This window comes from Rutilus rutilus, assembly GCF_951802725.1.
Source record: "Rutilus rutilus genome assembly, chromosome: 12".
Taxonomy (NCBI): Eukaryota; Metazoa; Chordata; class Actinopteri; order Cypriniformes; family Leuciscidae; genus Rutilus; species Rutilus rutilus.
The window spans coordinates 24,696,072-24,723,545 of NC_140217.1; the positions used below are offsets into that span (position 1 = coordinate 24,696,072).

Here is a 27,474-nt window from a genome sequence, read left to right on the forward strand (position 1 = left end):
ATCTATATTGTGTTTAACCTATTTATCGTGTTAACAACGTAACTTTGTCTGCAATAAAAAAAACATTGTGAAAAATTACTATTTTTTTCTGTAAAATGGGGGACCCCGGCCTCAGTTTGAAAACCCCTGGACAAGACACAGTTCGATTGTCACAGTTTTTCTGAACAGGGATCTGCAGTAAGATTAATAATTCTCTTGGCACTGGAGAGGACATGCATTACCAGAAGTATTTCTCTGCTGATTCTCTAAAAGCTCTAAAAAGCTTTTAGAATTTGGGATTGAGTCAAGACTGAATAATGTAACAAATCAAGGTGCCATGAAGAGTATATTGACAGTACTCTACAAATGCAGGCCAAAAATAAAAATATGTAATTATATTAGGCAAAATATGCGTGGTCGATATCATTCACACAGCCCCAGTCTGTTGTTCATATACTGTATATTCTTAGTTGTATGTATTATTAGGAGTCTTTTGTGTGAGATATCTTCTTCCAAAGCAGAGTTTTGAGGTTGTTGAGAATCAGGGAGTGCTCCATTTCCATCTGTTCGCTGGCGCCTTTGAGAGCAATGCAGGCGTACAACTGTTTCTCCAGTTCGTCTTTAATGTCTGATGGCGCACCATACAGAAGATAGTCCTTCAGTGTGCTACATACTTTAGCCAGATTCGGCTGCGTGACCTCCGTAGTGCAGCGGTGTTTAGTGAGATCACAGGAAGTGAGGCAGTCCCTTCCGTACACACAGTCACTGTCCTCTTCGCACCGCCTTTCACGCATTGCTTCCTGAAAAGCACCTTCGGGGACAATACGCTTTGCGTCTACCACCTTTATATCATGGCGCTCTGTATAACCAAACCCAGTGACACTAACATCGCACATGAGGAAGCTTCCGAATGTGCCGTGGAAGACATCCTCGATGAACTCGAGCAGGCCGATTGCTATCTTAGCCTTGCGGGGCCAGGAGGGAGCAGCCCATTGGTCGATGCTTCGCCGCAGGCTGGCTGGAATCCACAGCTCTACCATCCACGGTAGGCTGACGCCATAGAGTGGTACGTAAGGAACCTTCTCCATCACGTACAAGTCCCCACAGAAGCCCATCAGTCTGGGGGTGTGCTCTCTGTCCTGCAGCACGACGGACAGCAGGAATTCATTCAGCTGCAGTAAAGCCCAGGCTGAATGTGCTTCTGACAGGGAGATCTGGCCATCTTTGTTGCTGTCAGCGACTCCAAGCACTAGGGTCACCAAATCTGCTAAGTTGGCTTGGTCTCCTACTTTTGCCTGTCAGGGGAAAAGCGTCATTGAAACGGGTTAATGACAGCTGTCTGGAAGAGATGCTGTAAATACATTTGTCTCTGCATGGAGAAAGGTCTTCCAGGATATGGCAAATTCATGGAGTACAAGTAATGAATGTTTACATAAATTTACCCAAAAAAATGGTTAAATAGGGGGTTAGCTTCAGACATAAGGTCCTTCAGTGCACTGTAGCACAGAGGTTTTCATTCATTTATTTATTTACTGTGCAGTCATTTCCAATAATATTATATTAGGCTCCTGCTTCCCTGTGACATAGGACAACTGGTTTGGAGAATGGATGGTTATAAATGTGAAAGTCACATGTTTACTGGTTCACTAATTAAATTTCCAATGCTAAAAATGTTAAAGCGCAAAATGAATAAGTACGTTCAATTTATGTTACAATACTTCATGGGATTTGAGACCTTTAGATGGCTGAAGACCATTTCTTTGAACTTCTCCATTGATGTCCCTTTGGTTGGCCTGTTAAAGGATGCAGACTCTTTTCGGGGCTCCAGTTCTGCACCCAGATCATAATGAGGGTCCTCCTCCATCTGGCACTTAATGATCCCTTCCAAATCCCCCCAACTGCCAGAATATACCTAAACAAGAAGGTGACAAGTGTGAGAGCACTAGTCATTTTAAAGTTTTATTTTTCATACAGTATTAGAAAGAGTGAATGGATGGATTTTGGATGGATCCATCTTACTTTAACTTTACAAGCAAATTCATATCTGTGCAGTTCCAGATCACCAAAAACACACACTCAATGAAAGATCAGACAATAATTACTGTGATATTAAGGAGCAACTACAGTTTGTTGTGTCTGACCTGATTGCTGGGTTTGGCAGAGAGACATTTCCCCAAGTAAAGAGTGTCCTTTTCACACAAGCTGTTGCAGGCTGAACCATCGATCACCCCCTTCCGGAATTTATCACACTGTAAAGGCATGGAGATACACATACATCAGAGTCTACGCTGCATTATTCATTTTATTCCATTACATTGTACTCCCCAAAGATTGCCTGATCCATTTAATAAGTCAGTGTCTTTACAATTCCTCTCCTCTAGATGGCTCCCTTTTGTATAAAATGTTTGTACAAATGTTTGTAAAACAGCTGTGGAGGTGCACTTATCCCTTACTTAATAATAACAATAATAATAAAACCATAAAACTTGAATAGTGCTATATAAATGAACAGAACATTCATCAAACTATTACTTTTGTATTACTGCATCCAATCTGCTAGGTGTCAATGGAAGTCTAGTCTAGTATAGTATAGTATACAATACCATATTGGTCAGCAAATATTTAATGTAAGTACTAAAAACTCACAATAGAGTTCTTGCACTCATGTCCACGACACAGCTCTGTGTATGAAGAGTATTCTACATACACCACCCAGCTTCCCACGAAAACAGCCAACCAGGAAAAAAACAGGTACTTCATGTGTAGGTAGGAGAACCGGGCCTGTGCACCAACAGAGAGGGACAAAGAAACACTTAAAAAACCCTTACCTTTGATAACATCTCCCCAATATGAACTGTTTTGGACTGTAGTAAAGCTTTGATCTCAGCTCTAGGCAGTTTTGAAGACATTTGTGTGCTGATGTACGCTGATTATGAGCCGATATAATTTGCTGCAGGTTGTACTGCAATGGTAGCGATAAGTGCCAGGACTGCTAAAAACCAGATGAAAAAAGAAATCACAGCTCAGTGGAAAGACTTACAGTCTCCATCCCTAAAGAAATGTAATGGGAAAGATTTGATTCTTTCTCGAATAGAGGATGAAATTATTAGATTAGGTTATATACAGTATATATATATATTATTAATTATTTATTAATCATAGCTTTCTAGTTTCATACACTTAAAATGTACTGCTAAAATAAATGTAATACCTATGAGGACAAACAACTGAACAATATCCTTCATTTCGTTCATTGAACCGTTTAACCATGATAGAGGTATTAAAATCCTTTCATCTTTTATTTATGTGCGACCTTTTAAAGCTCAGAGCAGTGGGAAACTATCTTCCTGACAGCCACACAGGATGTGTGATCCTTTATAAATAGATAGCCCCCTCACTTCAAGCCACTGAGTGCACTTCCTTCATGAAATATCATTTTTACCTAGATTACTAAAAACAACTTGAAAATGTTTCCAAATCCATAAGAACATTTCCCAGATGCGTGTTCCTCTGACAGAGTGCTTGAGTCTTATACGGTCAATTTTCTATATTTACCTATGGGCAGAATTTCCTTGGGACGTGAGGAGCAAAGCCATCTAATGTATATGTTACAGCTTCATCTTCACCTTCAATATATTTGCAAGTGTTTGAGAGAGATCTACTGTCAGGACGTAGGAAGAGAGATTTCAAATGAGGAGCTGGAGTCAAAGCTCGCCTGACACAACAAGCAAACGTTTGAGAGAGCGGGGTAGCACACAGCCAGCTAATTTCAGCAGCATCGCAGCCCTCCGTGGTCTGACATTTCCTTATCAGCAAAATCTGAGCTGACAGAACTTCTCCTCCAGCATGAGGAGGAGGAATGGGCCTCGTGGCTGAAAGAGTGTAGATCTGGTCTATTGTTTTGTGTTTTAAGAGGAACTTTGTGTGGCAGTGGTTTGCTGAGTGCTTTACCACCTGTATGCAGAGTTTGTTTAAGCTGATCATCATGCAAACACATCCACACACAGCAACAATAGCAAAAACAAACAACTAAGGAAAGTGAAAGTATGTGATAACATGACAGATGAGAAACAATCGTTGCGTCGGAAATCGCAGGCTATGCTACGTTTTGTTTGGAACTTCGTGAAAAATCTGCCTGTCCTTCGGATGAGACGTTAAACCGAGGTCCTGACTCTCTGTGGTCAATAAAATCCCATTGCCCGTTGGCCTCTGTCCATCATGGCCTCCTAATCATCCCCATATACTGATTGGCTCTATCATTCTCTCTCCTCTCCACCAATAAGTTGTGCAAAGTCTGGTGCAAAATGGCTGCCGTCGCATCATCCAGGTGGATGCTGCACATTGGTGGTGGTTGAGGAGAGACCCCCCTTCTATGTAAAGCACTTTGAGTTCCCAGAAAAACGCTATATAAATGTAATGAACTATTATCATTATTATTATAATATTAAAAAAGTATGTTCTATATGGTTTGAATGTGTGTGGTATGAATGAAATGACAATGTTGTCACTGTCATGTGACGTACGGCGTCAATCGCATCTCTTCACTGCCATTCACAAATACTCTCCCGTGGCCTCTTGGGATAGTAAAGTGTCCATTGGATGTACACTTCAAAATCTCATCAGAAATAGTAGGTCATCCAGTAACTATTCGCCTACTGGTTTAAGAATACCAAATTGGAGTACAATGTTAATGGTTTTAAATCAGGTAAGTATGAAAGTGCAATTACCAAAGTGAAGATGAGTGTAGTGAAGGTGGTGGGGTGATATAAAAAACAATTTAAAGGAGATTTCTATATCTTATTTGGTTGGAACAGGAAAGCACACATTGTTTTTCAGTGCAAATCAAACCTCAGAGGAACAGTTTTCTGAACTTTGCTCAGCTCAGTGCAAACAGCTATACTACTTGCAAAATTTATAAGAAATGCTGAATTATTAATTGCAATGATTGCAGCCATGCGATCTCTATATCAAAGTAGCTAGTGTTTAAATGTTGTGGGTATGATAGCCCTGACCTGCAAAATAAAATGAAGTAGGGAGGGTCGCATGATGGGCTGGTTGTTAAAATGTGAGTTTTTAGATTTAATCCCAAATAGAGATGTTCTCCTTGATGCAACATTTAAACAGTTTTTACCATAAAATCATTCATTATTTATTATGCTTGAGTGTGAATGAGGCCAAGCATGCGAAAAGTGTTTGCTTATAATGAGTTTTCTAAAACAACATATAACACCGTACTGGGGGTACTTTGGGATTTAATCCAGTGTACACATCAAATTGCAAAACTATAGTAGACCAATAAATTATGAGCCAAATGTTGGCCATTTTGAGATGATCAGCATTAGCCGATAACAATGCTGACTGACCAACGCATTCTCATCCTAGGGCGTCATATACTGACGCTTTTGACATTTCGTCTACATCGAACACACATGGCACCCTTTAGCGTCAATATGACACGCACAGAGCTTTGTTCGGTTATGGGTAGGTTTAGGTCTGGGGTAGGGTTAGGGTTAGACCGCTAGGAGGCGCCTTCTGGCCCATATCTATCTGCGTCTCATATTGACGCTAAAAGACGAAATGTCAAAAGCGTCAGTATATGACGCCTTGGGATGAGAACGGGCTGGACTGACAAGTGTTAGCACCATCTTTTCTCAGTTCCAAAGTCTAAGCATATTTTCTGTTATAAATTTTGTCATGAAACTCTACAGGCTGGTGGGTCCTTAATGCAACCTGATGACATTTACATTGTTTACTACATGGCACTAGCTGATTGACTGATTGACATTGCAGCCAATGAGCTCGCTGCTTAACATTTAAATAGCTGCTTAGCATTTTCAACTTCCCCAGCTCCACCTGTACAGATCTGCTATGGGTCATTTTATATATGCTATTTGTGCACCAGCAGTATGTCTTACACGCCACAGCAGCACATCAATGTTTGTACTGGCAGTAGCAAGTCCCTCTATTGCTATGCAGCAGCAGCAATAATCAACAGCAGAGGCAGCATCTGCTAAGACCAAATACATTTACATTGTCATACCATTACCATGCTAAAAAAAATCTTCAGAGAGTTGATAGAAATATATATATTGTATTGTAGAGAGATATATAGAGATATTAGAGAAGACAGACACAATTTATATATATATCATTTTATTATTTATTATAATTGTAAAACCCATCACTACTAAATAAGTCAAATGAATGCTGCATATGTAACCATTTGCCCTGCAATCTTTAAATACTCTAGAGTGAATGATCTCATAACATATTCAAAGATAGTTGCCTATTATGCATACTGCAAGAGATTAGCAGACAAATAACAGACCTGATGGAGCCTCTTCTCTCTATTAATGATGATGATACGTCAGATGGACAGTGATGGACTTTCTTCTTCTTCAGTCTATTTTGCTTATGGCTCAGTGCTTATGGCTCAGCTCTCTAGTTTCTCTCGCGCGATGACATTTTATCTCGGAGAACATCCAAATTTCTAACTGACAGTAAGCTTCTTTTAATCAGCCTCCTATTTCATGGTACAAGCCTGAGTAAGATTTTATCTGTACTCTATTCTGATAAAGCAAATCCAGTTATTTTCAGAGCCTGGAGATACAAACCAATATCCTATGCCAAGTTGATCTAAACCAATAACCACAATGGCAATAATGTAAAGTAGATTGATTTCAAGTCCCAACTGATTGAACTAAACCTCACAATCTGAACTGCCCCTCCAGTTTCCAGTTTAAAATTTGGTCAGGTCCAGAGAGCCTGGTCTGGCTACAGTCAGCAGAACTGAGAACTTTTTTCCTAAATAATTTGAAAGGAGGTTTTAGTCACCCTCTCATTGGTCTCATCTCTTAGTTTGTCTATCATTTTATCTGATCTCTCTCTCTTACACTGTCTCTTTCTTCAGTGGCTTCCCTAATGACAGGCCATCACTCCCTCTCCGCTACGGGCACTCAGTGAGATGCAATTCTGCCATTTCCATCTGAGAATCCATCTTACTCTACTCTTTAAATCTCATGCCCTTCAGGGTCTCTCCCCCCACTGTCTCAAACTCAAACTCACTGCCTCACTAAGCCAGGATGACAGGCGTTGGAGAGTTGTGGCAGGCCAGCGTCCTGTACAGCCTTTCATACCTCACAAAGCCCAGAGGAGCTGTCGCCATGGCAATGGGGTGACAGAATGCTCAGTTTTGTAGGCAGACATCTCCCTGAGTCCAAAGTCAAGGTTTGAGAGAAGAGGTTCATTCATCAATCCTAAATCAGTTTTCTGAATTCCTCCCACTGCCATTCTCTCCTTCCTGTTCGGCTGATGTCGGCGGGCTTGAAAGTTCAAAATGATTTTAAAGACTTTACAATTCTAATACCTAAACCATATCTTGGGCATTCTGATGAAATGGTGCTATTTATCTACTGAATGTCTCCATGACATACTCCTGGTAATTAAAAGATTTATACTAATATTTAGCAGAATATCACTGAACATCACTTTATTTTAAAGATCTGACTCTGTCACTTTTTATTAAAAATATTTTCTTATTGTAAGGTGACTTCCTTTTTAATTTCTTGAGTTCACACTTACAAAATAATCAGATAAGAGTACGCGTATTTGACATTCTGTCCGAGGGGAGGGCTCAGAATTTGGCCCGAACCCAGAGTACTCCCCCCGTATCTCTGGCAAGGATAGTAACCATGAAAGTGTGAGGAGACCGGGTGGTGGAGGGATGCAGAAAACTGTTGAGGAACATAGGTGAGTCAGTTATGTATATGTATATATATGCCTCCTCTCGTGCTGAGAGTTTTTAGGATTCCAAAACAACCGAAGTTGTTTGGATTTGGAAAATGACTCATTAATCACCCCAGTCTGCAGGACTTGCTGATCAACAAATCAGTCAGTGAGAGCAAAGGGGGCAACACCACCGACCTGTTCACCCAACTCCGTCTCTGTTACCTTGCAGATTTGGCCACTGTACAGAGAGTAAATTGCAATAGAGTGGTGCAGGGATGACGTAAATTTGTAGGCCAACCCGGAAGTTAGCATCACACTGGTTCCTTCAACTGGCTCCCTCAACAAAAACTAAATTACATTTTTGGATTATTGCAGAAAATAAGTTCTGTGATCAACAAAACTGTATGATACTTACACATTTTGTCCATCAAGATCATTTTCACCAATGAATACAACTTTAATGAATTTTGAAGCCTAAATACAATCAGCAGTAAAAATTTAAAGGTAGGCTATAACCGAAGTAACACGGTCCCACGACTTCAACGTCACCACCACTAAGCTTCCAACAATTCTTTCAGTTTTTATCTAAAAACATTTTCCCTGAAAGTTTGACTTAGAATAGTTTGTAATAGCACGATTATAAGCGCACAATGAGACTGTAAAAGTGGACTGAGCTTACCTGTTCGTCGTAATGTTTAATCTCCCCGACAGCAACTGTTTCAAGACACATAACAACTTAAAAAAATAACGCGTGGGGTAATACTTACGTGAAAGCAGCTTGAGTTTGTGTTAATCACAGACCTTATTTCAGCCATTTAACCAGTAACCCATTCAAAATACCCATTGACTTCGGAACGATGGAACCAGAAGTGCTAAAATGCTAATTCGCTTCTGGGTTTTGGCCTACAAAAATGCATCATCCCCGCAGCACTCTATTGCTGCGTCCCAGTTCAGAGGCTGCATCCTTCGGAAGCCGCATTCGAAGGCTGATTGCGTCACTGCTGCACGACAAAGACTGTCTCTCAATTCGAAGGCTCCTTCAAATGCGTCCTTCGTTTCCCGTGAAATGAAGGATACAACAGATGGAATTCATTGCACGCCAGTGACGACAGTTTTGTTTTGAGAGAAATTGCTAAATTACAATTTTAAACGCAAGTATTGGTTTTCAATTTACTTAAATATCTAATGATACATATATAAAACCTTTAAAGCGGTTCAAATGTTGACTTATCTTACTAAGATGTGATTATATATATTTTATACTCTTTATATTATACAGAAATTGACCATGTGAACATATTTAGACAGTTTGTACAGTTTGTGAACCCTGTTTTGTTTTCAGACAGTTTAATATAACCTTCAAAAAAGTCCAGTACAAATGTTGCTCCCACTCATCAATGGCAGCTGTCACAGTTGCTAGGTAACAAGCACAATCCTCCGTGGGCTAGACCGTCCCATTTAACAACGCTCAGTCCAATCTTCGTGGCCTTCGAAGGTGTTTCCTTTGAAGTCCACGTCCTTCGAAGGATGCAGCCTCTGAATTGGGTTGCAGCTAATTATTTTGCTAGTTCTGAAAGAGGAAATGTTGCACCAAAACTTGTTAACTGCTGACGTCTTTCTGTGTTTTATTAAATTTACATCCCTCCACTGGTTTTTTAGTCCAAAAGTGTGCTCATTCGGATAAAAACGTTTGGATTATCGTATGTTTACTTCAAATATCTTTAGAGAGCTTTTTTTTTATAATTTTTTTTTATCCAAAATAGGGCGATGAGAGCATTGTGGAACGCTAAACTCTCACATGTAATTTATGTTTCATTCATACTCGACACCGGAGTGCGTCCTCGCACAGAACGTGCAGGAAATCTCTAATATAGACAAAGATATCGCCGCAGCTGAAATAAATTCAGAAAGAGACATTGTGACTGAATAAACAAGAAAAAAATCAACTAACCATTGTGACAGTACATGTCTTATCTGTGCTCTTCAAGCTATCTCGGGTATTTTCATAAGGATTACAGCCCTCACCTGTATAGAATATTATAAAATAATATAATTTCTGCCACATTTTGTGATGAGAAGCCACATCAGTGTAAGACTGGAAAAACTGGAAGAGAGGGCAACTCTCTGAGAGAACAAAGGAAATACAAATTTTAACTCACTCTTGTGCACCATTCGAGACGCAAGTCTCACCTCAGAATCACCCTAATCTACATCTCTTTCCCTCTTCCCCCTTCCTTCTCTCTCATGCTGAGATCACCAAAATTCACCCAAGAATCTATATGGTTTAATGTGAATAATTATCATACAGTATTACACATGTTTGGTATCATTTGAAATGTCTCAATGCGACTGGTACAAAGGTCTCATTCCCAAAGAAGTAAACCAACAGGTAATAAGGAATTTAAGAGTTTAGAGATAACTCGCACACAGAGGAGGGTGTGTCTTTCGGGCAAATGGCATCCTGCTCTCAAAGGTGTAAACTCAATGCAAAATCCCATTGTTAGCAAATGTGTCCATGTAAATCAACCTCTGTCCCTAGTAAGTCTGGGACGGTGATTAATGCAAATTCCCACTGTGTGAACTCATGTTTACATTTGAAAAGAGGTTTCTGCCTTGGTCTGAGTATTTAGGGAGATGCTGAAGAAGGCTTGTGGCGATTTGTAGCTCAAATTAGCCTGTGATGCTGAGAGTAGCCAAGATCATGTAATCTCAGGTTCGCATTTTTTTCATTATTCCAGAGCATTTGATGATTTGCATTTATTATCTTTGAACTGATTATGAAATTGTTTTCCCAAGTAGATTAAACGGATTCGTGTTACCTCAAATCTGCGTCAGATTAGTGACGACTAGTATTTGGCGCTAATTCAAATGTACTTGGTTTTGCAAAGACAAGAAGTGAATTTCCGTTTAGGGCAGCAAATGCTGTTTGACCAACCTAAATTTGGGTGTGTCTTACCTCTGTTTTAATTTAATGTTACTTTAGATAAGTGTACGTGAGAAATCACGGCATGGCCAATCCAAAGCTATTATAAGAGAAGTAAAGTTGGTCGACTTATATCTGTAGTAGTGGCCATACCTCTACTGAAGTAAACGTTACTTTAAATTCAAGTGTATGTAAAAACCATGGGGGCTATACAAAAGTATTTTGATTGTATAAGCGTGAATGCGACCATCTCATGTATATAGCCAATTACCTCTGTTTAGTGACCGAAGCTGGCGAGTTTGTGATCGTGAGACCCACGTAAAACAGAAGACGTAACGACCTCAAAAGTGACATAGTTTCCTAATCTGAGCGGGTAAAACATAATTAAAGAGTTAAAAAGAATAATCAAACATTCGCTCACTTTAATGATGCCCAGATACCATTAAAACATTTAGATGAAATAACGAGGTAATACATATGAGTATTTTGATGTATATGATGTATTTTATTTAATCTTGTTGTGTTGTGTAAAAGGAAAGACAGTATTATTTCTGCAAAGACCTTCACCCGTATTATTGGAAAACCGCCATTGGATCGATTAATGAGCTTACATCAGTTCACAGAAGGAAGTTATTTCAAACTGGTTACCATTAAGTGTAATTGTTCCCTTTGTATGCAATGGTGTGATTCTTAAAACAAAATAGCAAAACAAAAAACAAGTAAAGATGAATTTAACATAGCATTATTCTTTTTTTCTTTCTTTCTTTCTTTCTTTCTTTCTTTCTTTCTTTCTTTCTTTCTTTCTTTCTTTCTTTCTAGATTCCAGTAGATATTGTGATATATCATTATTGTGAATTCTTTTGGCCACGAAAATCATGTAGTAAAAAACAGAAATATAATTTATGCGAAATATTTGCATGCTTTGCTCTTTGTTCCACCATATATATATCAACACATATAGTATATAATAGTGGATTAGCATATAGGATACACACATATATATAAGTTTGGGGTCGGTAAGATTTTTAAATGTTTTTGAAATACAGTGAGGAAAATAAGTATTTGAACACCCTGCTATTTTGCAAGTTCTCCCGCTTGGAAATCATGGAGGGGTCTGAAATTGTCATCGTAGGTGCATGTCCACTGTGAGAGACATAATCTAAAAAAAAAATCCAGAAATCACAATATATGATTTTTTAACTATTTATTTGTATGATACAGCTGCAAATAAGTATTTGAACACCTGTCTATCAGCTAGAATTCTGACCCTCAAAGACCTGTTAGTCTGCCTTTAAAATGTCCACCTCCACTCCATTTATTATCCTAAATTAGATGCACCTGTTTGAGGTCGTTAGCTGCATAAAGACACCTGTCCACCCCATACAATCAGTAAGAATCCAACTACTAACATGGCCAAGACCAAAGAGCTGTCCAAAGACACTAGAGACAAAATTGTACACCTCCACAAGGCTGGAAAGGGCTACGGGGAAATTGCCAAGCAGCTTGGTGAAAAAAGGTCCACTGTTGGAGCAATCATTAGAAAATGGAAGAAGCTAAACATGACTGTCAATCTCCCTCGGACTGGGGCTCCATGCAAGATCTCACCTCGTGGGGTCTCAATGATCCTAAGAAAGGTGAGAGAGGAAAATAAGTATTTGAACACCCTGCTATTTTGCAAGTTCTCCCGCTTGGAAATCATGGAGGGGTCTGAAATTGTCATCGTAGGTGCATGTCCACTGTGAGAGACATAATCTAAAAAAAAAATCCAGAAATCACAATATATGATTTTTTAACTATTTATTTGTATGATACAGCTGCAAATAAGTATTTGAACACCTGTCTATCAGCTAGAATTCTGACCCTCAAAGACCTGTTAGTCTGCCTTTAAAATGTCCACCTCCACTCCATTTATTATCCTAAATTAGATGCACCTGTTTGAGGTCGTTAGCTGCATAAAGACACCTGTCCACCCCATACAATCAGTAAGAATCCAACTACTAACATGGCCAAGACCAAAGAGCTGTCCAAAGACACTAGAGACAAAATTGTACACCTCCACAAGGCTGGAAAGGGCTACGGGGAAATTGCCAAGCAGCTTGGTGAAAAAAGGTCCACTGTTGGAGCAATCATTAGAAAATGGAAGAAGCTAAACATGACTGTCAATCTCCCTCGGACTGGGGCTCCATGCAAGATCTCACCTCGTGGGGTCTCAATGATCCTAAGAAAGGTGAGAGAGGAAAATAAGTATTTGAACACCCTGCTATTTTGCAAGTTCTCCCGCTTGGAAATCATGGAGGGGTCTGAAATTGTCATCGTAGGTGCATGTCCACTGTGAGAGACATAATCTAAAAAAAAAATCCAGAAATCACAATATATGATTTTTTAACTATTTATTTGTATGATACAGCTGCAAATAAGTATTTGAACACCTGTCTATCAGCTAGAATTCTGACCCTCAAAGACCTGTTAGTCTGCCTTTAAAATGTCCACCTCCACTCCATTTATTATCCTAAATTAGATGCACCTGTTTGAGGTCGTTAGCTGCATAAAGACACCTGTCCACCCCATACAATCAGTAAGAATCCAACTACTAACATGGCCAAGACCAAAGAGCTGTCCAAAGACACTAGAGACAAAATTGTACACCTCCACAAGGCTGGAAAGGGCTACGGGGAAATTGCCAAGCAGCTTGGTGAAAAAAGGTCCACTGTTGGAGCAATCATTAGAAAATGGAAGAAGCTAAACATGACTGTCAATCTCCCTCGGACTGGGGCTCCATGCAAGATCTCACCTCGTGGGGTCTCAATGATCCTAAGAAAGGTGAGAGAGGAAAATAAGTATTTGAACACCCTGCTATTTTGCAAGTTCTCCCGCTTGGAAATCATGGAGGGGTCTGAAATTGTCATCGTAGGTGCATGTCCACTGTGAGAGACATAATCTAAAAAAAAAATCCAGAAATCACAATATATGATTTTTTAACTATTTATTTGTATGATACAGCTGCAAATAAGTATTTGAACACCTGTCTATCAGCTAGAATTCTGACCCTCAAAGACCTGTTAGTCTGCCTTTAAAATGTCCACCTCCACTCCATTTATTATCCTAAATTAGATGCACCTGTTTGAGGTCGTTAGCTGCATAAAGACACCTGTCCACCCCATACAATCAGTAAGAATCCAACTACTAACATGGCCAAGACCAAAGAGCTGTCCAAAGACACTAGAGACAAAATTGTACACCTCCACAAGGCTGGAAAGGGCTACGGGGAAATTGCCAAGCAGCTTGGTGAAAAAAGGTCCACTGTTGGAGCAATCATTAGAAAATGGAAGAAGCTAAACATGACTGTCAATCTCCCTCGGACTGGGGCTCCATGCAAGATCTCACCTCGTGGGGTCTCAATGATCCTAAGAAAGGTGAGAAATCAGCCCAGAACTACACGGGAGGAGCTGGTCAATGACCTGAAAAGAGCTGGGACCACCGTTTCCAAGGTTACTGTTGGTAATACACTAAGACGTCATGGTTTGAAATCATGCATGGCACGGAAGGTTCCCCTGCTTAAACCAGCACATGTCAAGGCCCGTCTTAAGTTTGCCAATGACCATTTGGATGATCCAGAGGAGTCATGGGAGAAAGTCATGTGGTCAGATGAGACCAAAATAGAACTTTTTGGTCATAATTCCACTAAACGTGTTTGGAGGAAGAAGAATGATGAGTACCATCCCAAGAACACCATCCCTACTGTGAAGCATGGGGGTGGTAGCATCATGCTTTGGGGGTGTTTTTCTGCACATGGGACAGGGCGACTGCACTGTATTAAGGAGAGGATGACCGGGGCCATGTATTGCGAGATTTTGGGGAACAACCTCCTTCTCTCAGTTAGAGCATTGAAGATGGGTCGAGGCTGGGTCTTCCAACATGACAATGACCCGAAACACACAGCCAGGAGTGGCTCTGTAAGAAGCATATCAAGGTTCTGGTGTGGCCTAGCCAGTCTCCAGACCTAAACCCAATAGAGAATCTTTGGAGGGAGCTCAAACTCCGTGTTTCTCAGCAACAGCCCAGAAACCTGACTGATCTAGAGAAGATCTGTGTGGAGGACTGGGCCAAAATCCCTCCTGCAGTGTGTGCAAATCTGGTGAAAAACTACAGGAAACGTTTGACCTCTGTAATTGCAAACAAAGGCTACTGTACCAAATATTAACATTGATTTTCTCAGGTGTTCAAATACTTATTTGCAGCTGTATCATACAAATAAATAGTTAAAAAATCATACATTGTGATTTCTGGATTTTTTTTTTTTAGATTATGTCTCTCACAGTGGACATGCACCTACGATGACAATTTCAGACCCCTCCATGATTTCTAAGTGGGAGAACTTGCAAAATAGCAGGGTGTTCAAATACTTATTTTCCTCACTGTATGTCTCTTATGCTCACCTCCATTTATTTGATCAAAAATACAGTAAAAACAATAATACAATGAAATATTATGGCTAAGAATATAAAAATCTAGACTAAAAATCTAATGGCAAAGCTGAATTTTCAGCACCCATTACAAAGGCACTATTTCCTCAGAATGACCCATCTCTCTCCAGGATGATTCACAAAACTCAGCTGCAGCTGCAAGTAATTCATTTAATGTTTCCAGCTAGCACTAGGCGTATTTCTAATGTTTTCACATGATCACTGTTTTCACATACATAACTGTAAAATGTGAATGCATACTCGTAATCTTGCATAATGAGAGAGGAAGCCTAACAAAGACTTTCCAAAGATAACAAGATGGAGATGATCAAATCAGTCAGTCCACAGACAAAATTAAAACAATTAATCTGATCAAGTCTTATCATCCAGGAATCCATAACCTTGTTGCTACGAAAGACAAGCATTACCCATAATGCCTGGAATGCATGCAAACTGTTTCATTGTTTTTAAACTTGTTTTCCACAAGACAACACAAACAGCAACGCTCTGCTTCTTGAGTATCAAGCAGTAGCTCATAAATCAAATAGAGTGAGTTTGACATCAATAGCTTTATAGTTTGCCACTCGGGATGACGGGTCCCCCCCCCCCCCCCCCCCCCCCCCCCCCTTGTGACAGGAAGTGTTTCCATGGCAGCACTTTGAATTAACAGAGGATCGCAGTGTCAGAAAGCTCTCATCGTTTTGTACACTGTGATCATGCTGGTCAGTGGATCATCTGTATGTATGTGTCAAACAGCATTTAGATGCTCCGCTGCTGTGAACTCACATGCAATGTGACGACAGACAGTGTGAAAAATTCAGCAGCGGCCCCCACATCACTCTCGGCTCTCAGCCGAACTGAAGACTGCGTGGAATTTCAATCACAAGTCGGAGAGAAAAGTCCACACAAGGCTCCGTACCACATGAGCCTGTGGCTCAGCCTTTTATGGGGGAGTAGAAAAGGCATAGAGGAGCAAATAGTTTTTGGAGTTTTTGCAAGACTTTATTAAGCGAGCCAAGGATGAAAGCCGCATTTAGACCAATGCACTTCATGAGAACTTTAATTTAATTTTTTGGAGAGCTCTATCAGCTCCTCTTACAATTATGGGCTTAAAGGACAGGTTCTGTCTGTCAGCACTTTGAGATGAACTCTCTTTAGCCAGTGCTTAGTCTCGAGTAGCCAGACCTTCAGACTGACTACATCGCTGCTTTCATTGGCTAAGGACCGCCCAGAGGTAAAGCAACCAATTACAGTTCGTTTTGTTCAGCATCATGTTTAGGGGCGTGAAAATATAATGTCAATGTCCCTACAATAACAGACCGGCGTATAAAACTCTTGGACGTATTTTTAAAAGTCTATGCTGCGAATTTCACATACATACTTTTGAAAACCTTGCATTTAGATGATCCTGACAATCGCTTTCCAGGCGTATATATATATATATATATATATATAATATATATATATATATATATATATATCCTAAAAATTAGCTTTTTTTATTCATGTTTTGCTACAATTAAAGACTTGATGTCAAAATATCAAAAACTTTTCAAAAACATTTTTAATTTTTTTTGGAGATTTGCACCATATGACATCTTACAAACTGAACTAACTTGTCATTAATATGTCATATTATCTGATATTTTAAAAGACTGATGACTAACCTTGACTCTCCCTCATCTGTGATTTTTATATGTTTGATATGTTCCTGGATCAACATATATTGTTGATCCTGGAACAATATTTCAATCCAAAGATTTTGTCCTAAACCCTATCCCTACTCCTACCCATAACTTATCCCTAAAATCAGAGGGACATGATTGGTGAATAACACTGATGTAGATGAATTTAACCCTGGTTGTAAGCCAAAACTTGACATAACCTATAAACTTGTCCCTCGGATCTGATTGGTTGATTGGAATGTTGTTCCAGGAACATGTTGCACTTGGTGAAATCAAATTCACCCATTCATTTTAGGTGAACTATCCCCTTAATGTATTAATTGTAATATGGACTCATGCACTTTCTGTAAAGCTGCTTTGAAATGATGTGTATTGTGAAAAGCACTATACAAATAAACGTGAATTGAATTAATGGCTACTCATAGCTGTCTCTGCATATTTAAATGCACAGCTTTAAATTAAGTACAAATAAAAGCCTACCGTCTGCATGTGATTTATTTTCTTTGCTGCCCTCCCATGAGGTTAAATCTGTTTGCACCTCTATACACTCAAGCATGTATGCATACTAGTCTGTTTAAACCAATAAGTACTTCGCTTGGCTCACTGAGACATGCTGTAATGCTCATTGCCATGGTATCTCAGATCGATCCTTGCTCCATTACAAGTGCAGTACTCCACAAACAAAGCAAACCCACGCCTGACCTTTTCAATCAATGCACAGAGACATTAATATCAACTCAGCTAATGTGGCATGTTCATCCTCAGGACAACATCGTCCCTCACTACAGGCAAAGCCAAACAGAAGTATGTAATGAGAGGTTATTGATTGAGGCTTTGTGTCCGCTTTTCATTAGTGGCTGAGTGAGTGAAGACCAGTGGATGTGGAAAAGGTGGGCAGAAACAGTGGTATCCCAATGACCCTCAAAGGCTTTCATCTAACGTTTTAATCAAAACTGATCTAAAGACATCCAGGCAAAAGGGAGTGTGTGTTAAGTGAGGTAGTCTGCATCTTAAAAGATCTTCTGCTATTCTTAAAGCTACATTAACCTGCTGCTGACCAGCCTGTGAAGAGGTGCATGAAAGGGATCATAACTTTTTTTTCTTATTGTCTTTTAATGTTATTCAAAATTTTGGTGTGATAATGTAGTTTTATTAATCATTATTTCTATTTTTATATACACCACCGTTCACCGTTTTTGTGCTAACCAAGGCTGCATTTATTTGATCAAAATACAGAAAAATGACAATATCGAAATATTATCAATTAAAAAACGATTTTATTGGAATATACTTTAAATGTAATTCATTACTGTAATTTTCAGCAGAAATTATTCCAGTCTTTAGTGTCACTTGATCCTTCAGAAATCATGTTAATATACTTTTCATGAATTTAATGCATCCTTATTAAATAAAAGTGTTAATTTCTTTTTTTTGTCTTTTTTTTTTTTTATATATGACAGTGAAATAACAATATAATTTTGTATATTTTAATAAAAAAAATATTATTCACATGATCTAATTTTGCTCCACATGTAAATCTATCTTGTTTGTCACATATTTTTACTAATAAACAAGCCAACAATATTGCGAAGAAAAAATAGGCCTACTGAAAAGGAAAAAATATTTTCCTTTCTTCCACCTTAGCACTTCATTGTGACCACGCAGGACATGTTTGCAAATACCAGGCATCACTTACATGCAAATGTGGGCAGACATATGTTAATGTATTCATCTAATGACGTCAGAAAGTTATTAAAGTTACAAGCCATTCTTGCAGCTTAGTTTCAATAGACGTTCTCACAAAAGGGTGAGACTTTTGAGTTCTAAAACTCTTTACTTTCAAGGGCAGATCAAGGAAAATTCATGATCTGAAGTCCCCCTTTAAACTATTTTTATTATAGATATAAAACAAAATGGACCTACTATCTATCATTTTCTTAAACCCTCTAAATAAGAATAAAACATTTGGTTTCTGTAATATGACTGGAAATTCTGTCTGCCAAAGGCATAAATGTAAATGTAAAGATATATCACATTGTCCCCCTTAGGCTGTGACAGCTTGTTTGGTTTGACAGCAGTGTCTCTATTGAGATGAACTGCAGAGGGACAGATACCTTAATAGGTCCGCAGAAGCGTACTATTTATTCAACCTCCTAGTGCTGACAGCTTCAATCACAAGCTTTACTCTTTGCTCTCTCAAAGCCTAGCCTTCGATTTCAGGTACTCTGCGAAAAAACAGGCCATACATAAAGGAATATGGAGCATGTCTGTTGCTTTTAATCCTCAAACCCCTCAGTGGCTCGGTGAAAGGTGATCGGATAGAAGAGGCGGATCAAGTGGGGGAGAATTTTTGCACTGACACTTGTTTTCATAGCTTGCTCTCTACTCATCCATAATTCATGTTCATAAAGCGATTTCTTGCTGCTTCTCCCTAATGCCCCCCTCCCCTTCAGACCAATGAGCGACGGATAGATGGAGACAGCATCAGAAAGAGCAAGGAAAAGTGACAAAGACAGACAGAGTGAGAGAAAGATGGCTGCTGTCACGCATGAACTTAAAAAACAAAAGGGTTTTTAATGTCCTGAACTATAGAGAAAACAAGAATATTCACTCGCTAAAGGAAGTATAAGGCACGAGGAACAAGAAAAAGCTTCTCTGGTGCATTATAAGTGTGATGGGAGATAGTGTTAGTTCCCACTCTTTCTCTCTTCCTCCCTGTTTCTCTGGTCCCAAGCGGCGGCGTTCTGATGGAAGCAGACGTCACACAGGCACTGCAGGTCTAATTTGACTCATCTCTGTGAGAACAACCAGCAATCAGGCACCCCAGCCCGTTTCTCTCACTCCTGTTTCCCCATGGGACACATCCATCTACACACTGACTCAGTGCTGCAACAGTCCAAAGTGTTTACAGCAACCTAACCACTGGAGCTCAGGAAGGTTTTAATTCAGGAAGGTTGTGATTCAACACATAGATTCACATGAAAAAAAGCACATGATTAATGTGGAATGACAATCAGTTGCTCCTTGTTCCATATGCGGTGATGTGTGACTCCAACAGCAACAAATAATCTAGTCATAGCAACATCTTGTTCGCTGTTTCACAAATGTCATTTCAAAGCAGCTGCTCTTTTATGAAGTGGAAAGACTAACGTCACAAATGTTTGTGTTGTTTTTTTTCTCTCACATTTAGTGCTTGGGATCATTTGTCAGTGCAGATTAAATAAATGTTAAAACCTGATAATAATCTAACTGAAATGTACGCAAGAAAACAAGACATTAATCAATTCTGCTGTATTGTGTGTGTGTGTGTATTTATATTTGCATGTATGCATATTATATACAGTATATATATTTGAAACATTAAATATAAGGGAAACAATTTAATTCAAACTTATAATACTAATAATACTTAGTATTTATGTGTATTATTAAAAATCATTTGAAAAGATTACTTTTCAGAGAGAATCAAAGATTTGGTATATTTAGCTACTTTCATCTAAAATGATCAAGAATTTTAGCTTAAAACCCCTAAAATAACACCCTATATTCCACACTCAATCCAGCTTCCTGCTGTCCTCGTGATATATATTTGATATATTTGAATGTGTCCTACCATATAACCTAATTTAGCATGTGACACAGTTCTTCTGGGCTGCACTGGAAGCAAAGAGGGCCAACCTGACACTGTAAATAGGAGACCTGTTTTTTTTATTCCCACAGGGACAAAATAGAGGAGATTGGTCGTCTGACTGTGACAGATCCCTAAACTGCACTGAAATATGGCTGAAATGAGAACCAAGTTTCTTGTTTAAGAGAAAAGGGGTGTATCTAATACTAGGTTAAACTCTAAACATACTGGACAGTAGGTTAGCCACACAAACAACAACTAGGACAACAAAAGAATTAAAACAGTGTAGCAGGCACTAAGCAGGCACAAAGTGAAATTTTAAGATCTTTTCTGATGTACTAAAATCCTTTAAGGCTAGAGACACTCTTTTTAAAAGCATCCAAGATTTTGTTTCATCGAATGATATAGATATAGCATTCCTCTGCTATCATACGGTTTTATACAAAATAATTGAATGCTTTTGGCTGAAAGAGGACTGTATGGATTTTGAGTCATCCAAATGAGAAACATAGACATATCTTCAAGCATTTTTATGCTAAAACTGTTTCACCAAATCACTGCTTGGAATAGATGGAACGGCATTGCAGTATATTTGGACTAACACCAAAACAGCTGATACTTGTCATACACTTGCATATGAAAAGTGTAATGGAACCTATCTAGGGTGAGAATTGCGTGAAGAAATGTACCGACCTATGGGACCAGAGACAATACACTGCACTGGGGTAACTGTGTCATTTTGTATTCGGCCGCTCATATTACTTTCCCTCTTGTCCTTGATAACTATAAGTTTGTCTGGACTTGTTTTCTGAAGGTTCCCCGTGGATTTTTTTTCTTCTTCTTTTGAATACCCTCTTTACCTCATGGCTGGATGGTCACAGTGTTTTGGTCCCCAACCTTTGCAAAAAAAGAGGCTTTAAAACGAACCACTGGAAACCGGTCCAAGAGAAGCCTATCAAAGAAGAGTTTTGACATCTAGGTTTATGACAAATAAGAGTGTGCAAAGAAGGGCAAAATCATTTAACAATTGTTTGATATTTAATCCTTATATTCAAGTTGGTTTCATGTGGTTTTCAAAAGCTATTTTCCACAAAAGTCTAAATCGAATCTAAGTCTAAAAATGTCTTATAGTATAACCACCAAGTACATTTTTATAATATAAATCATAAAAACAAAAGGTTAGAACTAACCTTGCCATGTCAAAAAATGTGAAATGATCTGATATTTTACACATTTATGAAGGTCTTCAGGGATCCTCTCTATGATATCATTCCCTTATTTATGATTATTTAAATTAATGTTGTTTGAATGAATATATGTTTTATTTACTCAGTAACAAAGATATCAAGACATGAACCGTCAGAACTGTCTGAACTTTGTTCATTATAGAAAAGATGTATCCAAGTTATCAGGGGCCAAGCACTGGAGTATTGTATCCGTTGGCATAATTCTTCTTCTTCTTCTGCTCTGGAAGTCTATGGCAGCCCATAGAACCGCTTGCGAGAAAATTATGAAATTTGGCATGCAGACAGAAGCCAGTCTTTTTTTCTTTTCTTTTTTGCCAATTTTCCCGCAATTTTGAATAAAAAAATAAAATAAAAATAAAAAACGTTTTCGAACTCCTCCCAGGCCGTTGCTCCGATTTTCACGGAAATTTAACCATATCATCTTTAGACCATGCCGACAAAGTTATGGGAATTGATTAGTCAAACCGTTCACAAATAATATGCAAACAAATTTGATGAAGAGCACGCAAAAATGGACGTATAGTGCGGGAATTAAAGATGTATTTGAATGGATTTATATTCATTTTGCAGAGAGACATTTATGTGGCCAAGTGTTAACAAATCAGATTAGTAAAAACGTATGAATTACGGTGTAAACAGGTCCTATGTTTGTGAGAACTATTGGTGCGTTCAGGTCATGTCGGACAGATCATATTTACGAGTTGAATGCACATGAATGCCAACAAAAATTCTTAAGTGGGAAACTTGTATTTTACCTAAAATTGTAATCTGTTTTTAATTGCTCATTGTTGCAGTTGGTCTGATGCGCCCAGCCATGATGGGATGACTTATCGTGCTTGGCCCCTTCATCGCTGCTTGCAGCTATATATTTTTTTATTGGTTTTAAATGTATTTCTGAATAAATTAAAACATTTGGACAAAATAGCATCAAATCATTTCAGTAAAAATGCAGACGTCTATATTGAATTACTAACTTGAGAATACTAATAAACAGCACAGCCAAAAACCTGTGTTCACATATATTATATTCAGCTATTATCACTACGGCTTTGTGCAAATGCTTTATCTGAAATATGTGACCCATGCCTCTGGCTGAGAGAAATGTAGAACATTACAGGGAAACTCACCTCCTGAACAAGTACTATTGTGTCCTGAAGCATTTAGTCTCAGTAACCTCGTGAATTTTATGAGGCAAGTTCTCCTAATTCCTTCCATATAATGTTTAAGAGCATAAAGCTGTTATTTTATAATAAATGCTCTGAGCACATGACCTCTAAACAGAATGCCTTATGTGGATAAAATAAAGCGTTCTATTCAGAGTTTATCCATTTAGAGAGAATAGTAGCTCCAGAGGTCAAAGTACTACAGCAGATCCTTTGGGCATATGAACAGATTTATAATATAATATGGCTCTTACATTTTCCAAAAAAGAAAATGTAAGAAAATGTAGGTGAAGTCTTGTTCACAGAGAACAGCCACCATTGCTTCAAACTAAAATAGTGTATAAAGACCAGTGCAAAGTGGTTAATATCTACTTCTAAGATTCACTTTGCTCACTAAAAAGCACACCTCACATTCATGTTCTCTCTCCATCAATCTTTTACTTGAGCAAGCAAACACCAGACAGATGTTTGTTCGAGACTCCGAGTGCCAGACTCCGAGTGTGAGGACAGCCAGAGCTGAAGAAGTCTCAGTAAGCTGCTGAAAGCATGCAGGATTACAGTCTTCAGAAAATAAACAAAATGCTCAAAGGAGGGCTGCCGTCCTAGTCTGAACCGCTCATCCCTCTCACCACAACACTGATGCCATTTCCTTCATTTTGAGGAATGTACAGTAAAATAACTACATCAGGGATTACCAGCCACCACAGGTTTCACCTTATAGACCTTATGTGCCAGAGAAACAAGCGTGCAGCCATCTTTAGAATAGTGTCTTTGAACTTCCGTTTTTGCGGACACTCATTACATGAGTGGATTTACTTATTGTAAAGTTAACGAAAGTTATCATGAGGATTGTAATGTTTAAAGCAGATGTCTTAACAAATGTCAGTAGACCGAGAAGATTTTAAACCGAGCGGTTCATTCATAAATACGTAAGATCGCTGTGGAAATACAAACCGGAAGACAAAAGACAATGAGCGCAGCGCTGCTAAGGTCTATAGCACAAGACTTCTTTAGCTAAATATGTTTATTTCACACAAACAAAACAGAATTTGTGTGAGTTATGCGCTATTCTCACACTGAAGTGTGAGGAAACCAAGGAATGAGAAAGAAAACAAGGAAAAAAATTAAATGTGTTATACATGCAAGAACCAATTAAGTTTGTGTTCATTTTTTCTGATTAGTAATGATGGCACTGCTCATAGTGCCACACTCTGTTCTTCAAACAGAGTATCTACATGATTTAAAAACATTTGCTGCCAATAAAAGAAAGAAAGAAAAAGATCAAACTTAATGAAGCAAAAACAAGTTGGTTTTATGATGCAGTGAAAGTGATTTTATAGAATTTCATATACTGGTAAAATACTCAACACAGCCATAGTTCTGCTCATCTTAAATCTGTGGTATTGTTAGTCCAATTTATGTACAGTTTGTCCAGTCCATGTTTCTTAAAACAGTGTAAAATGCAGAAAAAGCACTTAAAGGGATGGTTCGGAGAAATTTCAAACTAGGGTCCTTTGCACCAGGACCTCGAGCCAAACAAAATCAAAGCCATTTTCTAAACAGGTTCCCCCAGTTTCACAGACAAGGCTTCAGCCTAGACCCATACTAAAATTCACGTTTGAACTGTTTTAACTGAAAGCAGCTTGCACTGACAACATTAAAATATGCACAATCAAGATGCACATGTTTGTTTCTAAGGCATGTTCATAAAAGCTATTATACAGACCCTTTCCAAAAAATTTGAATATCATGGAAAAGTTTATTTACTTCCATAATTCCATTCAAAACGTTAAACTTCCATAGATTATAGATTCAGGGCACATAACTTAAATGATTTCAAGTATTTAGTTGTTTATTTGTACATAATTTGGGCTTCCAGCTCATAAAACCCACGAAAACAGGATTTCAAAAAATTAGAATATTACATGAAATCACACAGTAATTACACAGTGATACCATGGTCATTGAACCATTTTGGTTATTTTGGCAGTGTGGGCAGGTGCAAATCCTGCTGGAAAATGAAGTCAGCATCTCCATAAAGCTTGTCTGCTGAAGGAAGCATGAAGTGCTCTGAAAATGTCCTGGTAGACGGCTGCGTTGAGAGGACAGCACAGTGGACCAACACCAGCCGATGACACGGCTCCCCAAACCAACACAGACTGTGGAAACTTCACACTGGACTTCAAGCATCTTGGATTGTGTGCCTCTCCATTCTTCCTCCAGACTCTGGGACCTTGGTTTCCAAATGAGATGCATAATTTGCTCTCATCAGAAAAGAGGACTTTGGTCCACTGTGCTTTATTAAATCCAGAGTCAACGCAGTCGTCTACCAGGACATTTTCAGAGCACTTCATGCTTCCTTCATTTTCCAGCAGGATTTGCACCTGCCCACACTGCCAAAATAACCAAAACCTGGTTCAATGACCATGGTATCACTGTGTAATGTGTGATTTCATGTAATATTCAAGTTTTCGTGGGTTTTATGAGCTGGAAGCCCAAATTATGTACAAATAAACAACTAAATACTTGAAATCGTTTAAGTTGTGTGCCCTGAATCTATAATCTATGGAAGTTTAACGTTTTGAATGGAATTATGGAAATAAATAAACTTTTCCATGATATTCAAATTTTTTGGAAAGGGTCTGTATTGTCCTAATTAAACTCAGGCCTGGCTTAATCTAAGCCGCCCTGTTTGTGAAAGCTGTTGTGTTCCAAATTTGAGGTTGATATCTAAAAAAAAAATTAGCTTTCAGTAAGATTTTGTTTGGGTGCAGTAACGTTTCCATTAGATGGATTCACTTCGCATTCGTTTTCCAATGTGGTAATTTTTTACCATGAACAGTACAAGTGTGACCGTTTTTTTAGGACCATTTAACCTTTTCGAATCATTTTTTTCACATAGCCAAAACCTTTACCAAGTTTTGTACCAACTGAAGTAAAACAATTGGTAAAAAATGACTGAACAGCACCAGAGGGTTATTTCATTTTAATAGGCTATTTCAGGGGAACATAACATCAATTTATCAGCAAAACTTTGCAGAAGCATTATTGAAGTCTCCCAACTAAATATCCCTGAAAAAAAGTCTGTAATAGTGAAACTATAGTTTATTATTTTCTTGAGTTAAATATATATGAGCTTGTATGGACGTTGCTAATAGAACTGTAGAATGAGGTCGTCAATCTTTGACGCACAGCGCTCCAATGAGTTCATGGTTCTTGGTTTATATTTTGAATTACGTTTCTGACAGGTAGGAGAAATGTTTTCACCAGGACTATAAAAATGTTATACAGCAGCACGGTTGCTACAGCAACGACCGACACGATGATGGATAAAACGCAGCAACATCAGTTTAATCCATCACATTCATTAAACCACAGGAAACCACATTTCGCTGTTTTAGTGAGATATCACAACGAGGTTAATGCATAAAGGTCGAAGAAAATGGTTGAAAAGAGTCGCGGATGTGCCGCTCGATTAGTCGCTAGTTGGAGTGACGCTTAAGAGATGAAACTTCAGAGTCCAAACGGGATAACAGCGTCCCCACCTCGACCCTTCAAATCTCACACACTATTTATTTCCAAGTACACAAATGGCTAGTAAAACGAAACACTCGGTCCGATTTATGAACAAGTTACATGCGATGCTTCTTTGGCGTCTTACCTGGATATAGACGGGTCGCTTCAGCCAGATCCACGGTATCAGACCCCTTGCCATGATTGAAACACCACATCTCACAGCGCTAACCTACCACATATACATCATTAGTGCACGGTCAAAGCCATTTAAATTATATAAAACACAAATTACAACGACAAATGTCCTTTACCAAGCCAAGGTCTTTCTCGCCATGAGAAAAGAGGATGGTGAAGAGTAGCCTATGTGAGGCTCCTCAGGCGCGCCGCACCTCACGCGCGATGAGCAACATCTGCGCGCACATCAACTGGATGAGCTCGCGTTCATCAGCACGAGAGACAACGACAACTAATCTTTCATTTGATCGCAATCTGATGAAGCCTGAGGAAGTTCGTGCACATTCAGAATGCTTTGGTGATTTCAGTGTCGTTTTACTTAATTTCCGGATAATGTGCACGCAGGTGGACTCGTGTGATTTGTTTTTCTCCAAATAAGGTCAGACCAGTGTGTGAAACTCTGTTTGCTGCACAAAAAGCTCGCTTTTCTAAACATTTTGCAATGGATAAACACGAGCTGATATGACACTAGAATACTCTTGGGAATTTACTCTTGGGGTTTGCACTGGGTTGTCACAGACTTAAAAAGAAATTCAAATAACTAAGCCTAATTATAACCATATAAATCATCATTTAATTGTGGCATTGGTGAACCAATTGTAGTAACCAACCACAACCTCTTACCACATAAAAAGTTGTGTTTTTTTATAAAAAGAAAGGTATTTTTCTAGATGTAAAAAGAATGAGCTTGTTTTGTATTTAAAATTATGAATACAGGATTATATCAATTATTTAATTTGACACAAATTTGTTTACATCATCTCATACACCATCTTCATCATCTTCCAGCACTCAGCTGTGTTAGTTGTAATAGATTAAGAGTAACAAAGATTTGAATAGCTCCAGTTAGTACATTGACATTCTATTGGCATAAACAATTCAAATGAGTGAACTTAGAGTGAAGTTCT

The 27,474-nt window shown here is 38.7% G+C and overlaps 1 protein-coding gene across 1 annotated transcript; it reads right to left on the reverse strand.

Moving 5' to 3' along the window:
- Positions 1–309: 309 nt before the first annotated feature.
- Positions 310–26,731, reverse strand: dipk1ab (divergent protein kinase domain 1Ab). The gene is made up of 6 exons (XM_084425384.1): positions 26,644–26,731; positions 26,478–26,561; positions 2,626–2,760; positions 2,121–2,228; positions 1,715–1,891; positions 310–1,274 (listed from the first exon to the last, which is right to left on the reverse strand). The coding sequence occupies exons 2-6, from the start codon at positions 26,529–26,531 to the stop codon at positions 462–464; spliced, it is 1,287 nt and encodes a 428-aa protein (XP_084281510.1). The 5' UTR covers positions 26,532–26,561; positions 26,644–26,731; the 3' UTR covers positions 310–461.
- Between the last annotated feature and the right edge of the window lie 743 nt (positions 26,732–27,474).